Source organism: Gorilla gorilla, chromosome 7, assembly GCF_029281585.2.
Source record: "Gorilla gorilla gorilla isolate KB3781 chromosome 7, NHGRI_mGorGor1-v2.1_pri, whole genome shotgun sequence".
Taxonomy (NCBI): domain Eukaryota; kingdom Metazoa; phylum Chordata; class Mammalia; order Primates; family Hominidae; genus Gorilla; species Gorilla gorilla.
The window spans coordinates 114,047,729-114,073,598 of NC_073231.2; the positions used below are offsets into that span (position 1 = coordinate 114,047,729).

At 39.5% G+C, this 25,870-nt stretch overlaps 1 protein-coding gene and 2 long non-coding RNA genes across 4 annotated transcripts in view; 1 reads left to right on the plus strand and 2 right to left on the minus strand.

Annotated features, from left to right (window-relative positions):
* EIF3E (eukaryotic translation initiation factor 3 subunit E) overlaps window positions 1–3,911 on the minus strand; it is a 47,017-nt gene extending 43,106 nt beyond the window's left edge. Inside the window, exon 1 of the mRNA XM_019032285.4 lies at window positions 3,712–3,911. Coding sequence (XP_018887830.1) covers window positions 3,712–3,885 — 174 coding nt within the window. The 5' untranslated portion in view covers window positions 3,886–3,911. The remainder of the gene's footprint in view (window positions 1–3,711) is intronic.
* The window catches only part of LOC129524318 (uncharacterized), a 38,902-nt gene continuing 16,874 nt past the window's right edge, over window positions 3,843–25,870 (plus strand). Inside the window, exon 1 of the long non-coding RNA XR_008668094.2 lies at window positions 3,843–4,016. This is a non-coding gene — a long non-coding RNA (uncharacterized lncRNA). The remainder of the gene's footprint in view (window positions 4,017–25,870) is intronic.
* Window positions 21,168–25,870, minus strand: part of LOC129524319 (uncharacterized) — a 181,022-nt gene continuing 176,319 nt past the window's right edge. The window contains exon 4 of one of the 2 annotated variants that reach the window (XR_008668096.2): window positions 21,168–23,476. This is a non-coding gene — a long non-coding RNA (uncharacterized lncRNA). The remainder of the gene's footprint in view (window positions 23,477–25,870) is intronic. The other variant, XR_008668095.2, reaches the window with a different exon arrangement.

The following is a 25,870-nucleotide window of genomic DNA, read 5'->3' on the forward strand; positions in this document are numbered from 1 at the left end:
ATCTGTGCTTCTCTAAATGGCATTTACATACAAGCCTACCCCTAAATATGTCTATACTACTCCCATAGCCTTCTACCACTCCTCGCCCTGAGAATGACCGCCATTATTAGCTCTAAGGTATGATTTCCAATCTCAGTTGGGCCCTCTACACTTAACCAATCCTTGTACTTTCCTTTGGTCAGTTTCTTAGTAACCATTTCCAGTCCTTACCTTACTCCTCAAAACCCTCACTGCCTCCCCCTCCCATCCCATACCAATACAGAATGGGCTAGTCTTCCAAAATAAAAAACATTTAGAGCCAAGGGTGGTGGCTCATGCCTGTAATCCCAGCACTTCGCGAGGCCAAGGTGGCAGATCACTTGAGTTCAGGAGTTTGAGACCAGCCTGGGTAACATGGTGAAACCCCATCTCTACAAAAAATACAAAAAAAATCAGCCAGACATGGTGGCGCACACCTGTAGTCCCAGCTACTTCCGGGGCTGAGGTGGGAGAATTGCTTGAGCCCAGAAAGTCAGGGCTGTAATGAGCTAAGATTGTGCCACTGCACTCCAGCTTAGGTGACAAAGCAAGACCCTGTCTCAAAACACAAAACATTAAGGAGTACTCACTCTGTCCCAGAAGAGCGCAGTGTTTTATATGCATTATCTCATGTAATTTTTCTAACCCGATGAGACTGGTGGTAGTATTAACATTTTATTCATGAGAAAAGGTTAAGAGGGTAAAAGAATCTGCTCTGACTGCACAGAGGTATTAAATGACCGAGTCATGAAAGGTCCAATTCAGAGCCCAGGGTCCTAAATATTTCACTATCTGGCCTTCTGCTTCACATGAAAATAAAGAAGAGTGAGAAACAAGTATGTATTCATTCAATCATTTATTAAACAATCATAAAAAGCCTTTATGCCAGACTCATATTATGTGCTGAGAGCACAAGGAAGCTTCTGCTCTCATGAAGCTTATATTCTCCAATGTACTACAAATATATGAAACTGTTTTTCTCTTGGTGCAATGTAATAGTCTCCCCTTATCCATGAGCTAAATGTTCCAAGACCCCCCAGCGGATGCCTGAAACTGCAGATAGCCCCAATCCTATATTTACTGTTTTTTTCCTATACATGCATACCTATGATAAAATTTAATTTATAAACTTGGAACAAGAGATGAACAATAACAAAATAGAACAATTAAGTTAGCATATACAGTGTGGCAAAAGGATGATTCATGTCCCAGTTTTAAGCAAGAGAGCGAGACAGATTTCATCCTACTACCCAGAAGGGCGAACAATTTAAAACTTACGAATTGCTAATTTCTGGAATTTTCCATTTAATATTTTTGGACCATGAGTAACTGGAACTGCAGAAATTGAAACTGCTAAGGGGGTGTGGGGGGGCTGCTGTATCCTCACATAGCAGGATCACTGACTCTATTCTAACCATTTTGCCTTCAAGACTCAAAGCCTCACCTCCTCAAAGTCCTCTTTGCTCACTGAAGATAACAAAATCTCAATTTTGATAGCACTCTACCAGTACCTACCTCTTCGACATTTATTTTTACCTTATATCAAAAACATTCAACTCTAAAGGATAGGTAAGTTTTTTAGTGGTGAGATGTCTGGGTTTTATCTTGGATTTCTCAGTTATACGGCCCTATACAATTAACCCTTGGAAGACAAGGGTTTGAACCACACAGGTCCACGTATACACAATTTTTTTTTCAATAAAAGTTACACCAAGTGTGCCTGCCTTTCCTGACTTCCCATCCACTTCCTCTACTTCTTCCACCTCTGCTACCCCTGAAACAGCAAGACCAACCCCTCCTTTTCCTCCTCCTCCTCAGCCTACTCAATATGAAGACAATGAAGACCTTTATGATGATGTACTTCCACTTACTAAAAAGTAAATGTATTTTCTCTTCCTTATAATTTAAGACCATTTTATTTTCTCTAGCTTACTTTATTGTAAGAATACAGTATAGAACACATACAACACAGGACTGCCCATGTTCTCAGTAAGCCTTCCTGTCAGCATTAGGATATTATTAAGTTTTGGGGGAGTCAAAACTTATAACGGATTTTTGACTGCAAGAGCTCAGCGTTCCTAACCCCTGTACTGTCCAAGAGTCAAATGTACTTAGCAATTGCTAATTAAATACTCCAGCATCTGTCTTCCTCTTGGTGTATTACAGCTATCTTACCAACATTTTCTCCAAAGCGGTGGGTATTGGGCAGTTTTTCCCCACTGATTCTCAACTGCCTGCAGTTCATAGTTTTCGTCTAGCCCTATGAAAATCTAATTCACATTTACATATTCCTCCTTTCCTTCTGTGTGCCATAAAAAAAATGAAATTATAAAGAACACAAAAATATATAAAGTTCAGCTAGTTCAGAAGTACTTCTACAAGCAGCTGGTAAATGCTTTCAAAATATAGCATTTTTACTAGATCTTTTGTCCTCACTTTTCCAGAAAAGAAAACAATGCAGATGCGAATGTTTTACTCAAGGTCTAAAATACAGGTGTAAAAAGAAGAATCAAAGCAAAAATATATCAAGAGAAAGTTTTACATCACAAGACATTCTTGGACATTTACTGAAAATGATCTTAGCCGTTACCTAACATCAACAACTTTAGAGTTGTCTATGTTTAGAAAAGGTGCATATGAATATGAGGATTATACCTGTCTAACGAGCCACAACACCTGGACGCTGGTTTTTGGGACGTTTTTGTTTTATTGCTTTTTGTCTTTTGCTACACAAAATCCACTCCCCAAATCTAGAGTTCCCTAAGTAGACTTATATTGTAGTCTGCTTCCAGAAACAGAACTCACTTATTTTTCTGGCCAAAATTCGAATTCCTTCATCGCTGCAAATTACTTTGCATTATTAAAATGCATCAATTTCCCAATAAATTCACGGTATAACTAATGTCAATTTTCTTTTAGCCAAAACTTTCAAGTCCAATAAAACTTTTAGGACTGACATATGCTTTAAAATGAAGTTCCAGAATTACACATTTATTCATGATATCTTGAGTAGATAATTGAATATTAACGACCAATTCAAACCACATGAAGTCAGTACAATATATCCACTGGAAAACACATTTAAAGATTGGGGGGATTTTTTCTGGGGGCGGGGCGGGGGAGCGCCGTCCCCATCTGACAAAATATGCTGTTCTAGAAAGTCCTACTTAACCAAGACAAGAAAATGCAAAGAACTCACAACATCATGGAAATTAAAGCGCTAGATAACTTATTTTAAGTGTAAGAGAATCACTCCAAACGACTCGACATGCAAAAACCCACAGCCAAGCCCAGGCTTCCCACAGTTCCCAAAAGAAAAATCAAAAGCTCTAACAGCACTCCAGGTTGCTTTTACAAGCCAGCCTGTGAAGCTCTAACGTTCTGTAGCGAAACCAGCGAATCGCCAACTTCCGAGAAGAAATGATGAGAAAGTCCCTCCTGCACTGACACCTCAGTAAGTGAAAGAGACGTCTTTTCTCTCTCCGTAACCTCCCTCCTCCTCACTGCCGAATACTGCGGTGCTTCTTAACTGAGACGACGCTAAACTACCAGAAGATCCCTAGTGTCCGTCCAGGAACCAAACTCTCGACCGCCTCGCACGTGTCAGGCCTAGGACTAGAGACACCGCCTTTCGGCCTTGCTCAGCACCTCATCCGCCCCCACCGCCTTCCTTGCGCCCAAAGACCCCCTCACCTCCTTTACAGAGAGAAACTCAAGAAGCGGAAAGACTAGATGCCGATCCAAAAAGTGCGCGATGCGAGTAGTCAAGTCGTACTCCGCCATCTTGCCAAAGAAAAGAGAGTCTGTGCTCACTAAAACTTTATTGGTAGCGCCGACAAACGAACAGACAGATCCTGTACTGCGCATGTGCTGTGGTAAAACTGGCCTAAAGAAAGGGGCGGGGTTTACCCCGGAGAGCAGAGAACAACGACGCATGCGCGCGGGTTGTCCCACCCTTTGCGTTAGGGCGCGAGTGACGGAAGCAGATCCCTCTATTTGTAAGTTTGTCGGTATCCTCTTTCTAATGCTGGCCTTCGATTACCAGTCAGTGGCTTGCATTCTATTCCGTTAATAACTATTGAAAGCTCAGAATTGATTGCTGAGGCAATGTGACTGCATTGGGATGCGGCAAAGGACAACATGAGGAGGCCCCTGCTCTCCAGGAAGTTGCATACAGGGAATAATATCTAGGCTTTTTCATTTGGCATACGCTAATCATTTTGTAAGCGATTGTTAAAGTGAGGGTGGGTTTTTAGACAGAAAATAAGTGAAATAAATTTCAGATATAGTAAGAGCCATAATTTGGTGGAGATGGTTGGGTTGGACCTATTTAATTGGGATGGTTAGAGAAAACTCAGATAGGAATTAAGGAAATTAGAGAAAAGTCTGATAGAGTAACAAGTTAGCTGAGAGTTGTGGTAAGAGAAGGAGGTGATTAAAACTAGAGCCAGGGTAAAAACATGATTGTTGGAACGTACAGCAAAAACAATGACCATGAGACAGGAAGGGACTTAGTGTGTGCGTTTCAAAAATTGAATGGCCTGTGTGTACTGGGGAGTAAGGTTAAAGAGTTTGACAAGGGTCAGGTCATGATTATGGTAAGGAATATGGGGTTTTTTTCTAAGTACTCTGCAGTGTCCTTTGCTAGTTACTTCTCATCTTTTAGGCCTTTTCATTTTGAAGAGCCCCAGGGATCTTGGACCTCTTCTCCATCTAGACCAATGCCCTAAATGGTAACGTCCTTTGCATGCAGTCTGCACATTGACAACTCCCAAATTATAGCCGCAACACTGACTATTAGTCCCAGACTCAAATGTACCCAGCATTTCAACATGAGCTTGTCCCAAACCAAGTTTCCCCATGTAGCTTACCAAACCTGCTCCAGCTGCACTCTTCACCTCAGTGAATGGCCACTCCATCTGTACAGTTCCCCAGACTCAAAACCTTAGAGTCATCGTTGACTTTTTCTCTTACACTGTGCATGAAATCTACCAAAAAACCTTTTAACTCTAATCTTTATGGCATATTCAGACCCAATCAGTTCACACCACCTCCAAAGTTTCAACTCTAGTGCACACCACCACTATCTCCTGCTTTGATTTTGGGAATCACCTCTTCACTAATCACCTTGCTTCCCCTCTTCCTCCTGTGCTTTTTTCTTCATAAAGCAGCCAGCGTGAAGTTTTAAAAGTCAAATTATGCTTAAAGGTCTCCAAGGCTTGCTATCTCATTTAGAGTAAAAGATGTAGTAGGTATTATAAGTGACCTAACAAGCCAGTAGATCATCTGGACCCATTACCTCTCTGACCTCATCTCCTAAATGTTCCCCTCTTGCTCACTTGACTCCAACCACACAGATTTCCTTTCAGTTCCTCAGCTACTCCCACCCTGCTTTCATCTTGTCCTGTTATATTTGCTATTCCCTCTACCCGGAATATTCTTCTCCCAGTTATCTGCATAGCTCTTTCCCTGTCTCCTTCATATTTTGCTCAAATGTCATCTGCTCAATGAGACCTTCCCTGACCAGTCTATTTAAAAATGTAACTAACCTGCCTACAAGAACTTCTCATCTTGCTTTCCTGCTTTATTTTTTTTTTGTTTTACAATATTTTACTTATTTTATTTACTTTTGGTCTTCCCTGACCATTGTATTAATTCCACAAGATCAGGGATTTTGTCATTATTTTAAATATAATAACTGCTTCTCGAAAGTCTAAACAATGCCCAGTATATAGTTGGCACTCAATAAATATTTTTGAATGTGTATATGAGTAAAAGAAGGAGGTAGGCCTTTGGAGAGTGATGTAAAGTTTATTTATTTATTTATTTTGAGACGGAATCTCTCTCCGTTGCCAGGCTGGAGTGCAGTGGTGGGATCTCGGGTCACTGCAACCTCCGCCTGCCGGGTTCACGCGATTCTTCTGCCTTAGACTCCTGAGTAGCTGGGACTACAGGCACGTGCCCAGCTAATTTTTGTATTTTTAGTACAGACGGGGTTTCACCATGTTGGCCAGGATAGTCTTGATCTCCTGACCTCATGATCCGCTCGCTTCAACCTCCCAAAGTGCTAGGATTACAGGTGTGAGCCACCGCGCCTGGCCTGATATAAAGATTTTTAGTTGAAATGTATTCTAACTATTGTGTGGTAAATGAATTGTGAAGGGGCAGGAATGAAGGCAGCAGGATCAGTTTGATGTTCTCAGACTGGGCGAGGACTCATGGTGGTATAGACAAGTATATTCATACAAGTAGAGAGAAGAGATAAGATCTAAGATGGACGTTGGTGGTAGAACCAACAAGACTTGCTCCTGGATTGGATATGATGGATAAGGAAGAGTAAAAATCAAAATAATTTCTAGAAATACTACTCAGCTGAAAAGGAGGGGACTAGCTATACACACAACAACCTTAATGAATTTCCAGGGAATTACGCTGAGTGAATAAAATTTACTTCCCAGCCGGGCGCGGTGGCTCATGCCTGTAATCCCAGCACTTTGGGAGGCTAAGGCAGGTGGATTGCCTGAGTTCAGGAGATCGAGACCAGTCTGGCCAACATGGTGAAACCCCGTCTCTACTAAAAATACAAAAAAATTAACGGGGCATGCTGGCGTGCACCTGTAATCCCAGCTACTCAGGAGGCTGAGGCAGGGGAATTGCTTGAGCCAGGGAGGTGGAGGTTGCAGTGAGCAGAGATCTCACCACTGTACTCCAGCCTGGGCAACAGACTAAGACTCCATTTCAAAAAAAAAAAAAAGTTAGTTCCCAAATGTTACATATTAAATTATTTTATTTACATAATATTTTTACATGACAAAATTATGGAAATGGAAACTAGATTAGTGACTGCCAAGGGTTAAGGAGGATGTGGGGGTGGGAGGGAAGTAAGGGTAGCTATAAAAGGCAATAGCAGGGATTTTTGTGGTAATGGAATGCTCAGGATCTTAACTATGTCATTATCCTAGTTGTGCTATTGTACTGTAATTTATGTTTTGTTTTCAACAGCTTTATTGAGATAAAATTTATATACCAAACAGTCCACCCATTTAAAGTATACAGTTCCATAGACATACACAGATAAGTGCAGTCATCACCACAGTCAATTGTAGAACATTTTCATCACTTCAAAAAGAAGCCTTGTACCCTTTAGTTAAGGGTAACTCCCCTATCCTTCCATTCCCCTCACTCCAGCCCTAAACAACCACTTCCTATCGGTAGAGGTTTCCCTATTCAAGATGCTTACATGAATGGAATCGTAGAATATGTTGGCCTTTGATGTCCCACTTTTTTCACTTTACATGATGATTTCAAGATTCATCCAAGTTGTAGCAGGTATTAGTACTTCATTCCTTTTTATGGCCATTGTATTCATATAATACTCCATTGTAGTTATAGACCACTTATTGTTTACGCATTCATCTGTAAATGGAAATTTATATAGTTTCCATCTTTTGGCTATTAAGGATAATGTTACTATAGTAATCCCAGCACTTTGGGAGGCTGAGGTGGGGGTATCACTTGAATTCAGGAGTTCAAGACCAGCCTGGCCAACATGGCAAAACCCCATCTCTACTAAAAATACAAAAATTAGCCAGGCGTAGTGGCATGCGCCTATAATCCCAGCTACTTGGGAGGCTGAGGCAGGAGAATCACTTGAACCCGGGAGGTGGAGGTTGCAGTGAGCTGAGATCGCACCACTGCACTCCAGCCTGGGTGACAGAGCGAGACTCTGTCTCAAAATAATAATAATAATAATAATAATAATAATGCTACTATAAACATTCGTGTACAAGTATTTTTGTGGACATGTGTTTTCAATTTGCTCAGGTATATGTATAGGAGTGGAATTGCTGGGTTACATCTCTGTTTAATAGTTTGAGGATGTGCTAGACTGTATTATAGTTTTGCAAGATGTTACCATTAGGGTGAATTGGGTAGAGAGCAAATAGGATCTCCCCTGTGCTTACAAGTTGATCTTACAACTGCATGTGAATCTTCTATCTCAAAATTAAGAAGTTTATTCCTGCACTTTGGGCTTAAGAAACTGAGTCCCTTCTGGTGACCAGTATATGGGGTAGAATGGCAAAGGAATATGCATGGGTACTTAAACAAGGAGTTCTGTTTCAGGCAAAATGAGATCTCTATTTAAATATCTGAGTGGTCATGTCTAGTAAGCAAATGGAGATACTATTCTGGATGAGTTGATATAGTTATCGATTGCTTACAATGCATGTCACCTTGTATGTTTTCAATGATGTGGAAGTATTATATGATCTCTACCATTATGCCATTTACAGTATTGTTGGGAAAGCAAGGATGAATGCCCATGAAGCAGAGAATACATGTTAGTATAAGCTGCTAAATTGTGGGGCATAGTCTGTGTGGCCTCTAAGAGTTGAGAAATAACAGTTGTAATTTGAAGTTTCCTGAAATCCCAGGAAGTTGTAATAAAATATAAACAGGAAAAGAGGCAGAAGTGAGGTAGAGCATAGGAAGTAAGGAAGCAGGTAGCAGTATGAAAACTTTCCAAAAAGGAACAGAGAGCATCTTTGAGAAGCAGAGAGAAATAAGATGCAATTCTGTTTGACAAACATTCTGAACTTTTACCACATGCAAGGTACTAAGCTAGGTGTTACTGGGGATATATAATCAATAAGTGTTAGTCCGTGGCCACAGGAGCTTTCAGTCTTATAGATGATAATTATTAATTTATTCAATTTAAACTAAATGCTTACAACATGCTAGGCACTATTCTAGGTCCAGGGAATACAGAAGGAAAGAAAACAACATTCTCTAAAGAAAACTTACATTCAAGTGGAAGGATATAGATAAAAACATATTAACAAATATATACTTTGTTAAGTGGTAATAAGTGATATGAAGAAAAATAACTCAAGGTAAAGGCTAGAGAATGATGGGGAAAGGTTGCTAATTTGTATAAAGTAGTTAGAGAAGGCCTCAATTATAAGGTAGAATTTTTTGTTTTGTTTTGTTTTGTTTTGTTTTAGGAGACAGGGTCTCTCTTTGTCACTCAGGCTGGAATGCAGCAGCATGGTATCAGCTTGACCTGCAGCCTCAACCGCCAGGACTCAAGTGATCCTCCCACCTCAGCCTCCTGAGTAGCTGGGACTACAGGCATGTGCCACCATGCCTGGCTAATTTTTTAAAAAACAATTTTGTAGAGACAGGGTCTCATTGTGTTGCCCAGGCTGATCTCAAATTCCTGGCCTCAAATGATCCTCCTGCCTTGGCCTTCCGGAATACTGGGGTTACAGGCATGAGCCACTATACCCGGACATATAAGGTAGAATTTGAAAGGTAACCTGATGGAAGTGAGAGAGCCTGTGACTGTCTAGAGGAAGAACATTCCTGGTGAAGGAATATTAAGTATAAAGATACTGAAGCAGAAGTGTGCTTGGAGTCCTCCAAGAATTAGCAAGGAGGCTAGAAATTCTAGAGCTGAGTAAGAGTAGCTGTGGTAGCAGATGGACTCAGAAGCAATGGTGGGCCAGATGTCATAATGCTTTATAGGCCATGGTAATGACTTTGGTTATATTCTAAATGAGATGGGAAGCTACTAACAGGGTTTTGAGCAGAGGAGTTTACATAATCAGCTCTAGAAAGACCACCTTGAGGGTTAGGGGTGCAGGGACAGAGAGATCAGTAAAGATACTATTGAAATACTTCAAAAAAGAGATGATTATGGCTTGGACCAAAGTGGTAGCAGTGAAAGAGTTGTAGACACAGTGCAATTCTGAACGTATTTTCAATGCAAAATTTGCTAATGGATTAGATGAGAAAGAGAGGCGTCAGAGACGATTGTAAGATCTATAAGAACTGAGGGCCATTTACTAAGATGAGGAAGGGTATGACAGATGCAAGTTTTAGGGAAGAGGGAAATAAAGTGTTTAGTTTTGGACATACTATGTTTGAGATGCCTTTTTGACATCCAAGTAGAGATATTAATTAGGCAGTAGAACATATGAATCTGGAATCAGGGGAAAGGAGATAGAGCTGGAGATAGAAAATTAGATCTTTTTAACCTGTTGATGAAATTGAAAACCATGGAACTGGATGAAATCTGAGTATGCATGTGTTTAGAAAAGAGATTAGCAGGGTTAAAGCTTAGATACTTCAACCTGTAGAGGTTGGGACAACTCAGATCAAATAAAAAAGCTAAAGAAGGATCGGCCAGTTCATGGAAGAAAGAAGAGGAGGAAGAAGAGAAAGTGGTGTCCTAGAAGTCAAAGGAGGAGAGTGGCCCAAGCAGCAAAGAGCAATTAACTATATCAGATGGTGCTGTTAGTTCAAGACTAACCCCAAACAGGAATTGATTATCAGTGGAGGTAGAGCAGATGGAAAGGTTAGTGGATTGGAAGTCTTTTGTATTAAGACTGCTAACTTGTACCACACATATGGAAGACAACAGTACAGGTGGTTCAGGAACAACTTGAACACTGTAGAGGCACAGAAACAGGAAAATGTAAGAAATATCTGTGAAGGACAACTCGGGAAGTGAGCTGACAATTGGAGTCTATAGGGGAGAATTCCTGGACAAGAAAAACCAGGGCCAAGTACGGTAAGTCCCCACTTAATGTTATCGGTAGTTCTTGGAAACTGCAGCCTTAAGCGAAACAAAGTACAGCAGGTCTTCGAGTAATGTCATTTCATTCAAGGTCACTTCCTTATAACATTGATGAGGAAAATAAACCCAACAACTTGGTGTCATTATACTTAGTTTTGCCTAAAGTCACGGTTTCCAAGAACCTATTAACAACATTAAATGAGGGCTTACTAGAGTAGAAAACTAATGTGAGGAATTTGAGATTTATCTTAGGTCATAAGGAGCCTTGAAGTATTTTTGAGTGTGATAGTGAATAATCCTGTCTGTGTTTCAGGGAGGTGATTCTGACAGTTGCGTAGACACTGGATTTGATGAGTAAAATAGAGCCAGGCCATGGAAGGTCTTCAAAACCATATGGGGAAACTTGGATTTGATCAGATAGGCAAAGGGAGCCACTTGTTAAATTCTTAAATAGAAAAAGACATGAAGACAGTGGTGTTTTGTCCTTTAAAATTAAACTGGAAGTGATTTACAAGATGGATTAAAGTGGTGACAGGTTGGAAACTCTGCTGATTCCCCTGGCTTTTCCCCTGGAATTTTCCTTGCTGGTTTCTAAAATATCTTGTTTCTTTTTATAAGAGAGATTTAGCCCCAAAGATGGAAAATCTGACTTTCTTTAATCTCTTCTTAGTGTTTTAGTTAAAGAGAGATATCACAGAGAAAGCACAGGCAAGGCTTTACCTGGTAGTGTCTAGGTGGTAACAGGTGTAGACTTTGATTCTCACACATTTATCAAATATTTATTGAAGACTTTCCCATTTGGTGATCACAATATCGAGCTATGGGGAAACAAGGGAAGCCAGTCCCAGCCCACAAGGAGTTTACAATTTAGTCAGAGTAGCAAGCGTGTAAAATGTAAACTAGTCATAGCACCAAATGAGAGTGTCTAGGTAGAATACTCCTGGGAGTCTAGGGGAGGAAGTTCCTCGCTGCCAGAGAACGTTCGAGTTTCATGAAGAAGGCAACGTTTGACTACCTCTACTTGAATAGATAGATGTTTGGCTGGCTAAGAAGAGGAGAAAGAATATTTCAGGCAGAGGGCAGAGCAGGCACACAGGCTTGGCCTTGAGGAAAAGCCTAGTGTGATTGGAGACTGTGAGGTTTTATGGCTAGAGGGCACAGCGTGCACTGTGTTGAGTGGCAGGACAAGAGTCTGCTGCACTGAGGGATCAGAGGGAAATTGTCAGAAGCCTGTGGACTGTGCCAAAGAGTCTGAATTCTATCCTGCAGGCCAGTGATCCTTAACATGATATTCCTGTTGACCCTTTTGACATCTTCCTTTGCCATGCTTCCCTCTGTGTCTCTTGTTCAAATTCAGATTATCAGCCATGACAGGGATAAAACAACAACCAAACCAACCTTGGGATCATCACCCATACAAACTAAATACTGCAATAGTCTTCCAAAGGGTCTCCCTGTCCTGGTCTTGCATCTGTCCACACTGCTGTCTTGATGATCTAAATTAAATCTAACCCTTTTATGGGCTGAATTATATTCTCTCCACGTTCATATGTCAAAGTCACAACTTCCAGTACCTCAGAATGTAGCTGTATTTGGAAGTAGAGTCTTTAAAGAGGTGACTAAGTTAAAATGAGATTATTGGGGTGGGCCCTAATCCAATATAACTGATGTCCTAATAAGAAGAGGAGATTAGGACACAGATATGTACAGAGTAAAGACCATGTAACAACACAGGGAGAGATGGACATCTATAAGCCAAAGAGAGGCCTCGGAAGAAACAACCCTATCAACACCTTTATCTTGGACTTCCAGCCTTCGGAATTGTGATAAAATAAATTTCTGTTCTTAAACCCAACCGGTCTGTGGTAGTTGGTTATGGTGGCCCTAGCAATTTAATATACTCTGTCACTTCCAATTTTGTGTAATATAAAGTCAAAACTTCTTAGCCCATGAAATAAAGTTCTTTGGGACCTCATCTCTCCAGAACCCTACACCCCTTCCACAGTAAGCTCTGCTCAAGTAAGCCACCAAGTTTATTGTTTCTTCAATAAAGCTCCTTCAGTCTAAAATCCTCTTCTGTCCTCACCCTGTTGATCACCTTGTCATATTTTAAGATTTGGATGAAGCATCTTTTTATTCTCTATTTCCCATTAGCAAAACTTATCTAAAGTCATCAGTCTCTTCTACCACTCTCTACTGGCAACAAACTTTTATCTCAGAGCCTATAACATTATTATTACTTTTTTTTTTTTTGAGATGGAGTTTCACTCTGTTGCCCAGGCTGGAGTGCAGTGGCACAATCACAGATCATTGCAGCCTGGGCCTCCTTGGGCTCAGGTGATCCTCCCACTCCAGCCTCCCGAGTAGCTGGGACTATAGGCACGTACCACCATACCCAGCTAATTTTTATATTCTTTGCAGAGAAGGAGTTTTGCCATATTGCCCAGGCTGGTCTCAAACTCCTGGGCTCAAGCGACCTCCCTGCCTTGGTGTCTGAAAGTGCTAGGATTACAGGCGTGAGCCATGGCACCTGGCCTCAAAGCCTATAACATTTTAGTTTGCCTTTTTTGTTGTTGTTGTTTCCTCCTACTAAACATCTTGATAACAAAAGACTATGAATATCTGTTATTATAGTTCCAGTTCCCATCTCAGTACCTGGCACATAAAAGTTATTCAGTAGGCCAGACACGGTGGCTTATGCCTGTAATCCCAGCACTTTGGGAGGCCGAAGCGGGCAAATCACGAGGTCAGGAGTTTGAGACCAGCCTGGCCAACATGGTGAAACCCTGTCTCTACTAAAAATACAAAAATTAGCTGGGCATGGTGGCATGTGCCTGTAGTCCCAGCTACTCAGGAGGCTGAGGCAGGAGAATCGCTTGAACCCGGGAGGCGGAGGTTGCAGGACCCGAGATCGTGCCACTGCACTCCAGCCTGGGTGACAGAACAAGACTCCGTCTCCAAAAAAAAAAAAAAAGTATTTAATAAATGTAAATGCTCTAGAAATAAATGAATGTGCACAAAACCTGGATATCTAGAACTATGTGTTCTTGAAAGAAATTGGCTTATGTTTTGGGATAGTCTAATGAATACCTGCCACTACTGTGGTGCACATATTTTAGCAATCAGAATGTTCATATCTGCTGATTCCATATATCTCAGATATTTCTAAATAGCCTTAACATTTTAATCAAATAACCTTTCCTGTATACTACATGCAGATGCCTATTACAATTCAATGTCTGCCTTCTTTCGTTATATTTCCAGCTCATTTAGTCAACACACATTTTCTTCATCCCTCTTCTGAGCCAGACACAGCGCTAGATTCTGAGGGTAAAACAAAACAAAACAAAAATGACTAAAATACTGTTCCTATGTAAAGGAACTCACTGGTTGGTAGAAGGGACAGATAGGTCAAAACTTAGAATTCTGCTGCAGTGTGATAAGTACAACCATAGAGATGGGTTATGAACTATTAATGGAGTAGTTTAATTAGATTAAAATATATACGTATCTTACATCTAAGTGTTTTCTATGTCTTTTTGTAAAATGATTATTGTTTCTTGGAGTATGTATCTTCAGAAGATGACTTTTTCCTGACCTTATTCTCTTGCTCTTGAGGGACCTTATTGGAACTTCCTATGATTACACCTAATGCCTGTGTGAGAATTTCCAGAAGGCTCAATCCTGCTGTCATCCTCATTAAATAATCACCTGGAGAGAAGATGCCTTTGGAGAACTTTAATCCCCTTCTTTCTTCACTTACCACCTCATATAAAGCTAGGATTGACAGCCAATTTTACTCTATTTCTGAGGCCTCATAATATGTGAAGTGAAGGATATTGGGAAAGGGGAACTGTCACTGTTCTTTCTCATCTGTCCCCAACACTAGGCCCTGGAATGTGGCTACCCCATTCTTTGGGGGAAGGTAGCAATTTCCAGTAATTGGGAACATCTCAGAGGAATCTAAAAGAATTGTGGTAAAGCTAGAATAGTTGACAAGCTAATATAAACCACTAGCCAGTTCAGAACATAATTAAAATACCTATGTATTTGTTTAAATACTTCTAATTTTGTGTGTCTCTTATAGAATATTCTGTCTGTGTTATCTGTCTTGAAAAATTCCTACAGTACAGATAAACACTCCCTGCCTGATTACCAGACCAAGTGGTTGGTGATTGTGCTTACTGATAGAAATACAGTGATACTGGAATGCAGCATGGATTTCTAATAATGACAGTTACCCAGTGAATGCATTCTCTTGGCTAATAGACAGTTTGAATTATCTGGCCAAAAATCTTATTTAGCATTTATTTAAAATATTTGGTGTGAAAAATACAGGCTCTTTAAGAAAGTAATTTTAAAATAAAATTGTCATGTTACATTAAGTCATGTATCTCAAGCCAATGCTATAATTAACTGACTATGAGGGAATTAAGCTAGTATTGCATGCAAGTCAAGTTACTGATCTAGCCAAAAAATAAAAAGTAAATATTGAGATGATGTAGGGAGCCAGGCAGATATTCAGCCTGGAATTCAAACAGGAAAACAGGGTTTTCCAGGGACTTCAGAGGCCCAAGGCAGAAGAGTTACCAACGAGAACAGTAATACTGTTCAAAGTTATGGTATGCCCTTTGTCATGTTGTATTTACTTACCTGTTTACCCATCTGTCCCTTCCACTTAACTATGAGTTCTACGAGGTCTGGAATTAGGTGTATTTATAACTATACCCCATGTACCTTTTGGAAGGAATAAAGAAAAAGGAAAGGAGGCCTGTAGTTAGTTCACAGAGGAACAACTGGGATTCATGGGTGCTTGAATATTTTAACATTATATCAAACTAACCTGATAATGTGAGGCTATGAATATGGTTAGAGAAGTCTTCCCTGACTTTCCTATGTAGAATGGCTCCCCCAGTGTCTCATCACCTTCTTGTCATGTGACAAGAACTAAGTGAAGCCACAGAGATACAAAGATGCCTAAGACAATGGTTTTAAGGCAGCGGCAGATACAAAGCAGAGCTCTGTCTGTAGCTGCTGGAAAAGGTTTATCTAGACTACTAGCTTCACTAATAGTCTTTATCTCTTCATGTCTTTTTTATTTTAAAAATATTGCTTTTCTAATTTTTTTAAATTTCCTTTTTCACTTCCCTTCTTTTTTTTTTTTTTTTTTTAAGATGGAGTCTTGCTCTGTCACCCAGTGCAGTGGGGGACTCTCAGCTCACTGCAACCTCCACCTCCTGGGCTCAAGCAGTTCTCCTGCCTTAGCCTCCCAAGTAGCTTGGTCTACAGGTGTGTGCCACGAAGCCCAGCTAATTTATGTTTTTCCAGAAGAGACAAGGTTTCTCTATGTTGGCCAGGCTGGTTTTGAACTCCTGACCTCAAGTGATCTGCCCGTCTCAGCCTCCCAAAGTGCTGGGATTACAGGCGTGAGCCACCATGCCTGGCCACTTCCTATTTCTTTTAAGGCATTATCTCTTGTGTTTATTTTCTCTGGTATTCCTTTTCATTTCATCTTTGTGTTGGAAATGTTTTTCCTTTTATCTCTAATTCTTTTGTCGTTTTGTCCCCTCAGTGCTGAGCTTTTCTGATTGTAACTTATGAGTTACCCAGTGAACACATTCTTCCACAAAACACCATTATTCAAAACCTTGAATAATTTTCCTAATGTTCTTAGACTTGTTTTAAAGTGTGAAGTTACTATTTTGAGCTGTTTTGTGGGCACATCTTCCTGGTCTGCTTTCCTTGTCTGTAGATGTTTATTTGCTCCTTTTTTAAAAAAAAAAAATAATAATTGTGTATGGGATTTTCCCTCCATACTCTCCTGGTGTTCAGTTCTAGTTTTTCCCACAGTTTTACAATGCGATGGAATGGAGGAAATCTTTTCTGACTTTAAGAAGCTCCCACTTCTGTTGTTTTTGCATAGTGGTCAAAGCGTCAGTGGCTTGCTTTCTGGGATTTCCTGGCCCCGAGCCCTCTCCACTGGACCTTTACCTTTCTTTATCCCATTTATCCCAATGCTGCTTTGGATTGTTTGCAGCAGATTCTTGTCAGTGTGGGGCCATGTCCCAGATGGGAGTGAGCAGTGGCGAGTCACAGGTTTTGGAGTTACAGGCAGGCTGGACTGCTCCGGTGCCCACAGACTGCCAGCAGGAGCACCACCCTGGCTAAGAGGACAATGTGCTGTCTCCTATCTGGCTGCTCTGAGCAGTGGCCTGCAAGCCCACAGCTGCTGAGGCTCCTGCCTGCACCTGCTCTCACCTGCTGGCAGTGATCTCAGTGCTCAGCTTCATGGCTACCTTCTTCCTCCCGCACAGAACCTGACAGTCTGTGACTGTTGAGGGGTTACCACCACCTGCTTGTATTTTGAGGTCCCCTAGCTTTATTGTAAATGTTGCTTAGGTGTTTTGGCTTTGCCATCTAGTTGCTGTGTGTGTGTGTGTGTGTGTGTGTGTGTGTGTGTGTGGTGTGTGTAGGAATTCAGAGATTGACAATTTGGGCCACCGCCATCTCCCCCAAATACCAGTCAACTGCTTTTAAAACTAGGACAAACTAGAAATGAGCATTTATGACCTTCCAGAAAGGCTCTTTGAGTTAAAGAACAGTCCTAAATATTTATCAAATGTATTTTCCCATGTCCCTATCAGCACCCACTATTCAGCCACTTATTGTTTTCCTAACCAGTTCAGCTGTGTTCAGTTTACTCCCACCCCTCATTCACAGTTTAAGTAACCTTTCTAGTATGCAAATACGACTATGTCACTTGTATTCCTACTGATTCAATCCTAAGTTCTTTGGCAGAGCATCCAAGGTCCCCATGACTGGGGTCTTTCTCCCTCTTTGCTCTGATGTCCCGTCACTTAGCCTTCAAACTCTGTACATTAATAATGCTGGTCTGCTTGCAATCATGTACATACATGATGTTCTTTCAAGCCTCAGTGCTTCTGTGTGTCTTATTGTGTCTGCCTGGATTGCATTTCCCACTTTTCTTCTTCTGGCTAATTCTTACTGGACTTCCCAGGCTTCACTGCCCTTCTCTGAGTTCCCACAGCATCTTGTACTTATCTTTATTCTGTCATTTACCAAGTAAGATATATGTAATATGCTAAAGTGTCTATTTCCTCTACTTGGCAGTAAACTAGGGTCCATATGTTACTCATCCATGTGCCCCAGCATCAAACACAGTGTCTTGCACATAGATAGTTTTAATATCTTCACTGCTTCTTGCTTCTACCTGTCCTTTCTGAGTCATTTTACCTCTCTTGGTATTTCAGCTATGCCCCATTTCATCTACTGCCATGGTATATTAAAAGAGAAAAATATCAGTGCTGATGACTCCCAAATTCCTCTTTCTGACTCAAGCACCTCATCTGAGCTCCAGATCATTTATTCAACTTATTCGTTAACATCTGCAATTGCATGTCTCCCAGGAGTCCAAAATCAAGGTCCAGCCCTCCACTAGTGTTCCCTTTCTTGATCAATGGCACCCTATTGATCATGCCAGAAGACAAAAGTCATGCTAACTCATTCTGTTTTTTTTAATTGCCAAGCATCAGCTCTTGTTAATTCCACCTTCCAAGTTTATCTCAGATTTATTGTTTTCTCACCTTTTCCAGTCACTGCACCAGTTGAAGCCATATCATCTCTCACCTGAAGCCACTGCAAATAGATTCCTAACTATATCCCTGTTTCCACTCTTGACTTTCTCTAATCAATTTACACACGATAGACAAAATTACCCTTTGAAAATGAAAACCTGATTATATTATCCTCTGCTTAAAACCAATCAATGGCTTTTTGTTGTTCTTAGCATGAAACCTGAAAATCCTTAAATTGGCCTGTAAGTTCCTGTTCTTCCTTTTGTGCACGGGCTTTCTTTAATTTCCTTAAATTTAAACAGCTCCTTCCAATCATCCAGTTATGCTGTTTCCTCTGCCTAGATTCTCCTCTCCATCCTCCTTCATCCTCACTGGGGCAAACTCCTATTATAGCTTTGAAATGGTAACAATTTCTCTTTTTATATTACTTGTTGCATCCCTAAGCACAGTTCCGTTTTGCTTGTTTGTGAACTTTACATAAATGAAAACACACTGTATCCGTCCTTTTGTGACTTGGATTTTATGTTCAACATTATGTGTAAAGGATTCATTCATGTTGCTGAGTGTATTGTTTGTTCATTTTCACTGCTTTATAATATTTCACATTTCCACAAAATCTATTTTAGACTCGATGAAGTTTAGGGTTTCTAGTTTTGGGCTATACTGAGCTATGAATGATGCTGCTATGAACCTTCTTCTACATATATTCTAGTCTACCCATGCACCCATTTTTTCAGGTATATACCTATGAACTTTGGCAGTTAATACCAAACTGCTCTCTAAAGTGGGCATTCAAGATTACACTCTTCCCAGGAGTATATAAGAGTTATTGTTGCTGTATATCCTTGCTGACACTTTTTAATTCATGGCAATCTGATGGAAGTATATGTTGCATACACTTTTTTATTGTAAATTAGTGTTATATAAAATAATAATATGGTGATATATGGTTGATTAGTTCCAAAAGATGACCACAACAATTCTTCTTACCTCAGTCTCCTTCTGCAATGTGAATCTGTAGCTTCTCCATTAAAAAGTAGAGTCTACTTCTCTTCCCCCTAAATATGGGCTGCCCCATGACTTGCTTTGACTTCTAGATCTGGGTCTTCAGAAGCCTGGCAGCTTCTAAGTTTATTTTCATGGAATCCAGCTGCCCTATAGATAAGTTCAGGCTAGACTACTGAATTATGACAGTCTATGCAGAGTGAGGCCAAGTCAGCTCCCAGCTCTTCCAACCATCCCAGCTGATGTGGTTTGGATCTGTGTCCCTTCCTAAGTCTCATGTTGAATTGTAATCCCCAGTGTAGGAAGTGGGGCCTGGTGGGAGGTGATTGGATTATGGGGGCAGAGTTCTCATGAACACTTTTGCACCATTACCCCCTTGATACTGAATAGTAAGTGAGTTCTCATGAGATCTGGTTGTTAAAAGTGGGTAGCACCTCCCCTGCCACCTTCCTCCTGCTCTCAGCCATGTGAAGTACCAGCTTTCTCTTCACTTTCTGCCATGATTGTAAGTTTCCTGAGGTCTCCTCAGAAGCCAAAGCTGCTATGCTTCCTGTACAGCCTGCAGAACTGTGGGCCAACTCTTTTCTTTGTAAAATTACCCAGTCTCAGGTATTTATTTACAGCAGTGCAACAACTGACTAATATACCAGCTAAGATGCCAGATATATGAGTGAAGTCATCTTAGACAACCAGCCTCGGTTGAGCCTTCAGCCAAATGCAGCTGCATGAGTGACCCCAGTCAACATCATGCAGTGACATAATATATGGCTGTTATTTTTTTTTCTTTTTTACCACTCCCTTAGAACAGCATGAAGGCTGTGATTCTAAAGCCACAGAGTTGTAGAAATTTTATTATACAGCAATAGGTCATTGAATCACAATATATAAAAAGACTTAAAAATCCTTATATCCCTTGTATCAGTTTCCTTTAAAAAAGAATCTATCTTAAAGATATATTCAAAATATTATCTTTAAGTGAGTACAAAAATATTCCCTGTAGTGTTATTTACTTTTAAAATATATATATAGAGAGAGATGGGGTCTCACTTTACTGCCCAGGCTGGTCTCAAACTCTTGGGCTCAAGTGATCCTCCCACCTTAGTCTCCCAAAGTTCTGGGACTACAACCATGAGCCACCACACCCAGCCTACATCTTTTTTTTTTTTTTTGACACGGAGTTTTGCTCTTGCCACCCAGGCTGGAGTGCAGTGGTGCAGTCTCAGCTCACTGCAACCTCTGCCTCTTGAGTTCAAGCGATTCTCCTGCCTCAGCCTCCTGAGTAGCTGGGATTACAGTCACCCACCACCATGCCCAGCTAATTTTTGTATTTTTAGTAGAGACGGTGTTTCACCATGTTGGCCAGGTTGGTCTGGAACTCCTGACCTCTTTTCAAAGTGGAAATAACCTCTAAATTTAAAAATTGTAAAAGGTTGTTAATAAAATAAATTATGAGGCTGAGCATGGTGGCTCACACCTGTAATACCAGCACCTTGGGAGGCCAAGGTGGTGGATGGATCACTTGAGGCCAGGAGTTTGAGATCAGCCTGGCCAACATGACGAAACCCTGTCTCTACTAAAAATACAAAAAAAAAAAAAAAAAAATTAGCCGGCCATGGTGGTGCACATCTGTAATTTCAGCTACTCAGGAGGGTGAGGCATGAGAATCACTTGAACCTGGAAGGCAGAGGTTGCAGTGAACCAAGATTGCACCATTGTACTCCAGCCTAGGTGCCAGAATGAGACTGTCTCAAAAAAAAAAATAAATAAATAAATTATGATGCATTCATGAGATAGAACACTATACAGACAAAACTACATTGAAAGGATTTTAATGACATTGGAAACTGCTGAAGAAAAATATCAGGTGGTAATGAATCTATCTTTCTATCTTCATTTCATTCCTGACTTGTTTAAAAAATTGTACATAGAAAAAGACTAAAATTAAATGGAAAAAAAAACACATTAACAATGGTTTGATGGTTTGATTTAATTTTTCCCATTCTTTGAAAGTTTTTTACAGAGACCATATGTTGCTTATATATAGAGAAAAGAAGCTAAGGTTGTTTTTTGGAGTACAGTCGTATACCACATAATGATGGTTTGGTCAGTGACAAACCCACATATACTATATCATGGTCCCCTAAGATTATAGTACATATTTTTACTGTACTTTTTCTATGTTTAGATACACAGATACTTACCATTGTGTTACAGCTGCCTGCAGTATTCAGTACAGTAACATGCTGTGTGGGTTTGTAGCCTAGGAGCAATAGGCTATACCATCTAGCATAAGTGTGTGGTAGGCTATACCATCTAGGTTTGTGTAAGTACAAACTGATGTTAGCACAGTGATGAACTAGCCTAAGGACACATTTCTCAGAACATATCTCATCTCCTCATTGTTAAGTGACAGAAGACTGTAGTAGAAAATCTGCAGTTAAATTTGACATGCTCTGGCAGAAAAAAATGCCTCTACAGTTGAAATCACACAGGCTGTAGTACTCTACTTCCCCTGGTGGCAATTGGTTCAAATTTCAGGAGCAGACCTGAAGGCTTGATAGCTCAGATTTTTCAAAGTTGAACAATATAGCGTTTCTATCTCTTAATTTCTCAGAATTAATAAGAAAAAAAGGCCATACTATTTTACTGTTAGAATTATTTTGTAAAGCAAAGAGCATTTGAAAGTCCTGAAGGTAGGAAGAACATAATCTGAAAATAAATGACAATCCTTTAGATACATCTAACTTTATGAATAACTCACTATGGTCTTATTAATTTTTATTTTTCTATGGACTGGTGGAAACTTCATTTGGGAGACTCTGGCTCAAAGAAAGAAAAAACAATGCTAAAAGTTAAAATTACACAGGGATAGCAAATGTCATATATATTCTTCCTTGGTAGGATAGCACCTAGGTTTCCCAATTAATTATCTTTAAAGTAGAGAGTAATAGAACTTCTAGAGCCATTGAGTTAAGTTAGGTTTCTTTCTAAGGCAGAGTTTCTCTAAGTGGAAGTGCTTATTAAATAATCAGTCTCAGGGACCCTACCCTAGACCCACCGATATTGAACCTCTGGGATTGTGACCTAGGAATCTAGATTTTTAACAACATCCTCAGGAGAGTCTTATACACTTAAACTTGGAAACATTGTCTTTGAGGGGTTCTCTATCTTGATCTGGTTGGTGGTTACATGGCTGTAGACTATGGAAAGATTTATCAAGATGTACACTTGTGTACTTTACATAAATGACACCTCATTAAAAAGCAAAAAGAAACAAAAAATGCTAGGAATTACATAATGCTTTAACAAAACAAGTAAACTTATTGTTTTGAAATTTTTAATTAACATTTGTGGCCATAATTATATATATTTCTGTTGTACTGAAGCAGATTGTTTTGCATTTTTGTTAGCAAACTTGGGCAGTGGTCATTTTAGAAACAATCTTGTACATACTTTTGATTAAAACACTTGATTTTGTTAGTGAAAAAAGAATTCTAATTTATAGCCAAGAATTTTTGGCCACTATTTTTTTTCTTGGATATAGATAACATTTATTATTTTACATTTTAAAAAATTTATATTACTTTAGGAGGTTGATGAGTCAAGTAAATGGTACTTTGAACACCCTGTTGTCTTTGTTTTGTGGCAGTGAAGAAATGAAAATTTCTGTAAAAAGAAAGAGAGGAAAGAAGGAAGGAAGGGTGGGAGCTGGAAGGAGAAAGGGAGGGAGAAAAGAAGGAAGAAAAACAAGGAAAAACAGAAGGAAAGAAAATGGAAGCAACCATTGCCCCAAGGACAAACTATTCCTGCCCACCCTCTCAAAACTAATCCCCTCAAATAGCCCAAGACATTTCATATGTTTTTATCCTTAGTTACATCTCCAGCTATTTATTCTTTGATTCCCATCTAGAACAGCCTCTAGCTATTGTAACACTTTATGTTTGAATATATTTTGTCATTGTTTCCATTAGTGTGTCTGTACAAACTTTTTTTTTTTTTTAAATATGACTGTTACTCCATTGAAAAGAGAAGAGCAGGATTCACTGTAAGGGGCAGAGAATCTGTGGCCTCTCATTTTGATCCCTGATTTATCACACACCTTCACAGTTTTACCAGTGTCAGAAGGAGGCCTGTTTTCTCCTGGAATGCTACATTCTTTGGGGATGAAGTGTTCAGACTCTTTAACACTGCATTGGAGTGTCTCTGGAGTGTTTAGCATCTGGATACAGCCGTCATCACAGTAATGAGAGATAGAGCAGGCCAGAGCTGGCTCTGTCTGGAGGGAAAAACAGGATCAACACCAAATCTACCATGGCTCTTTCCGTTGTTACAAAAATAATGGATCAATAAGGCATCTCTGTGAAATACTTATTCCATCACCCAATCTATTGTTTACACATAGTTAGAAAGTGAGTCTAATAGTTAATGACATTACTATAAAATTTCAGGAGATTATCAACCATAATTTTCAGGAGATTAATAACCATAACAACAGTTGCAGTCTCTTTTTGTAAACTCTGTTTTCCTCATACAAATGTAATATCTTTCTCTTTTTCAATAATAGTACTAATAATATTAGAAGGACTTCTGAAATATAACAAATGGCCCATGTTTGCTCAAATAGTCTTTCGTTAGTATCACCGAGAGACAAAATTCTATGCTAGATAGATCATCCGACTTATTTTGTATGTACGAAAAACTTGCATAGCTTTTATTATAAAAATCACACACATATGTAATAAAAAGATAAGCTGAAAATATCATAATTAAAGTCTCTGGTGGAACAGCCACTTAGAGATAATCACTAATACCAACTTACAATAGAGGTATGTTCTGATAAAGCCATCATAAGTCAAAAATATCATAAATCAAAAATGCAACTAATATCCCAATAAACCCATTGTAAAGTCAAAAAATCATAAGTTGAATCATTGTAAGTCAGTGGCCATCTGTATTTGTAGAGATACATCAAGAGTGAGATAGATCATTGCATTTATTTAGCACAAACTATGACCAGACCTTGTGTTATGAATACTAGCTCATCTAGGTATTACTGTTATAAACACTATTTTTACAGAGGAGAAAGCCAAGAAACAAAGTTAAATAATGTATCCAAGGTCATACCACTAGTAGATGGTAGAGCTAGAATTTGAGGCCAAGCAGTCTGACTTTGAAGTTTTTATTCTTAATCAATTGCTAGGGTTACAATTACATATATATGTGTATATAATTTTTTTTTGAGACAGGTCTTGCTCTGTTGCCCAGGCTAGAGTACAGTGACACAGTTTTGGCTCACTGCAGCCTCAACCTCCTGGGCTGGAGTCATTCTACCTCAGCCCCACAAAAAGCTGGGACTACAGGTGTGCACCACCATGCCTGGCTAATTTTAAAAAATATATTTTTGTAGAGATGGGGTCCCGCTATGTTGCCCATGCTGATCTTGAACTCTGGAGCTCAAGTAATCCTCCTGCCATGGCCCCCTAAAATGCTGGGATTATAGGCATGAGCTACCGTGCCCAGCCATCAGCATATTTTTAAACAGCTTTATTGAGGTATAATTGATATAATAAACTGCACATATTTAAAATATACAATTTAGTAAATTTCAAAAACTATTTTTCAGTGTACATTCCAATAGTGTTCAATATATTCATATTGTTGTGTAACACATATTCAGAACTTTTCATCTTGCAGAACTGAAACTCTACCCATTAGACAGTAACAATCCATTTCTCCCTCCTCTCAGCCTCTGGCAACCACCATTCTACTTTTTGTTTCTATGAACTGACTATTTTAGATAGTGGAATCATACAGTATTTGTGATGTTGTTACTAGCTTATTTCATTTAGCAGAATGTCCCCAAGGTTCATCCATGTTGTAGTATGTGTCAGAACCTCTTTCCTTTTTTTAAGGCTGAATAATATTCCATTGCGTGTATACCACAATTTGCTTATCCATTCATCTATCAATGAACAATGGGTTTCTTCCATCTCTTGGCTATTGTGAATAATGCTGCAATGAACATGGGTGTGCACCTATCTCTTTCAGATCCAGCTTTGAATTCTTTTGGAAATATATCAAAAAATGAAATCACTGCATTATACTATAATTTTATTTTTAATTTTTTGAGGAACTGCCGTATTGTTTCCATGGTGACCATATCATCTTACATTATTACAGACAGTGCACAGAGGTTCCGATTTCTTCACATCCTTGTCAATATTTATTATTTTCTGGGTTTTTTTTTTTTTTGGATGGTAGACATCCAAATGGGTGTGAGGTGATGTCTTATTGTGGTTTTAATTGGTGTTTCTCTGATGATTAGTGATATTGAGCATCTTTTCATATGCTTGTTGGTCATTTTTATATCATCTTTGGTATATGTACTGCCAAAGTGAGCACTGTATATCATCTTTGGAGAAATGTCTGTCCAAGTCCTTTGCCCATTTTTTAATCAGGATATTTTGTTGTTGTTGTTGAGTTGTAGAAGTTCTTTATGTATCCTGGATATTAACCCTTCCAATATATCTTTTTAAACAAATGGAATTACACTTTGCAGGCTGTTTAGCAAACTATTTTTTCATTTTATATATGTTGAATATATTATTTTATATTATTTTGCTACAGGATTTATATTCTGTCATATCTATAGTATGCTTTTTAATGCTTT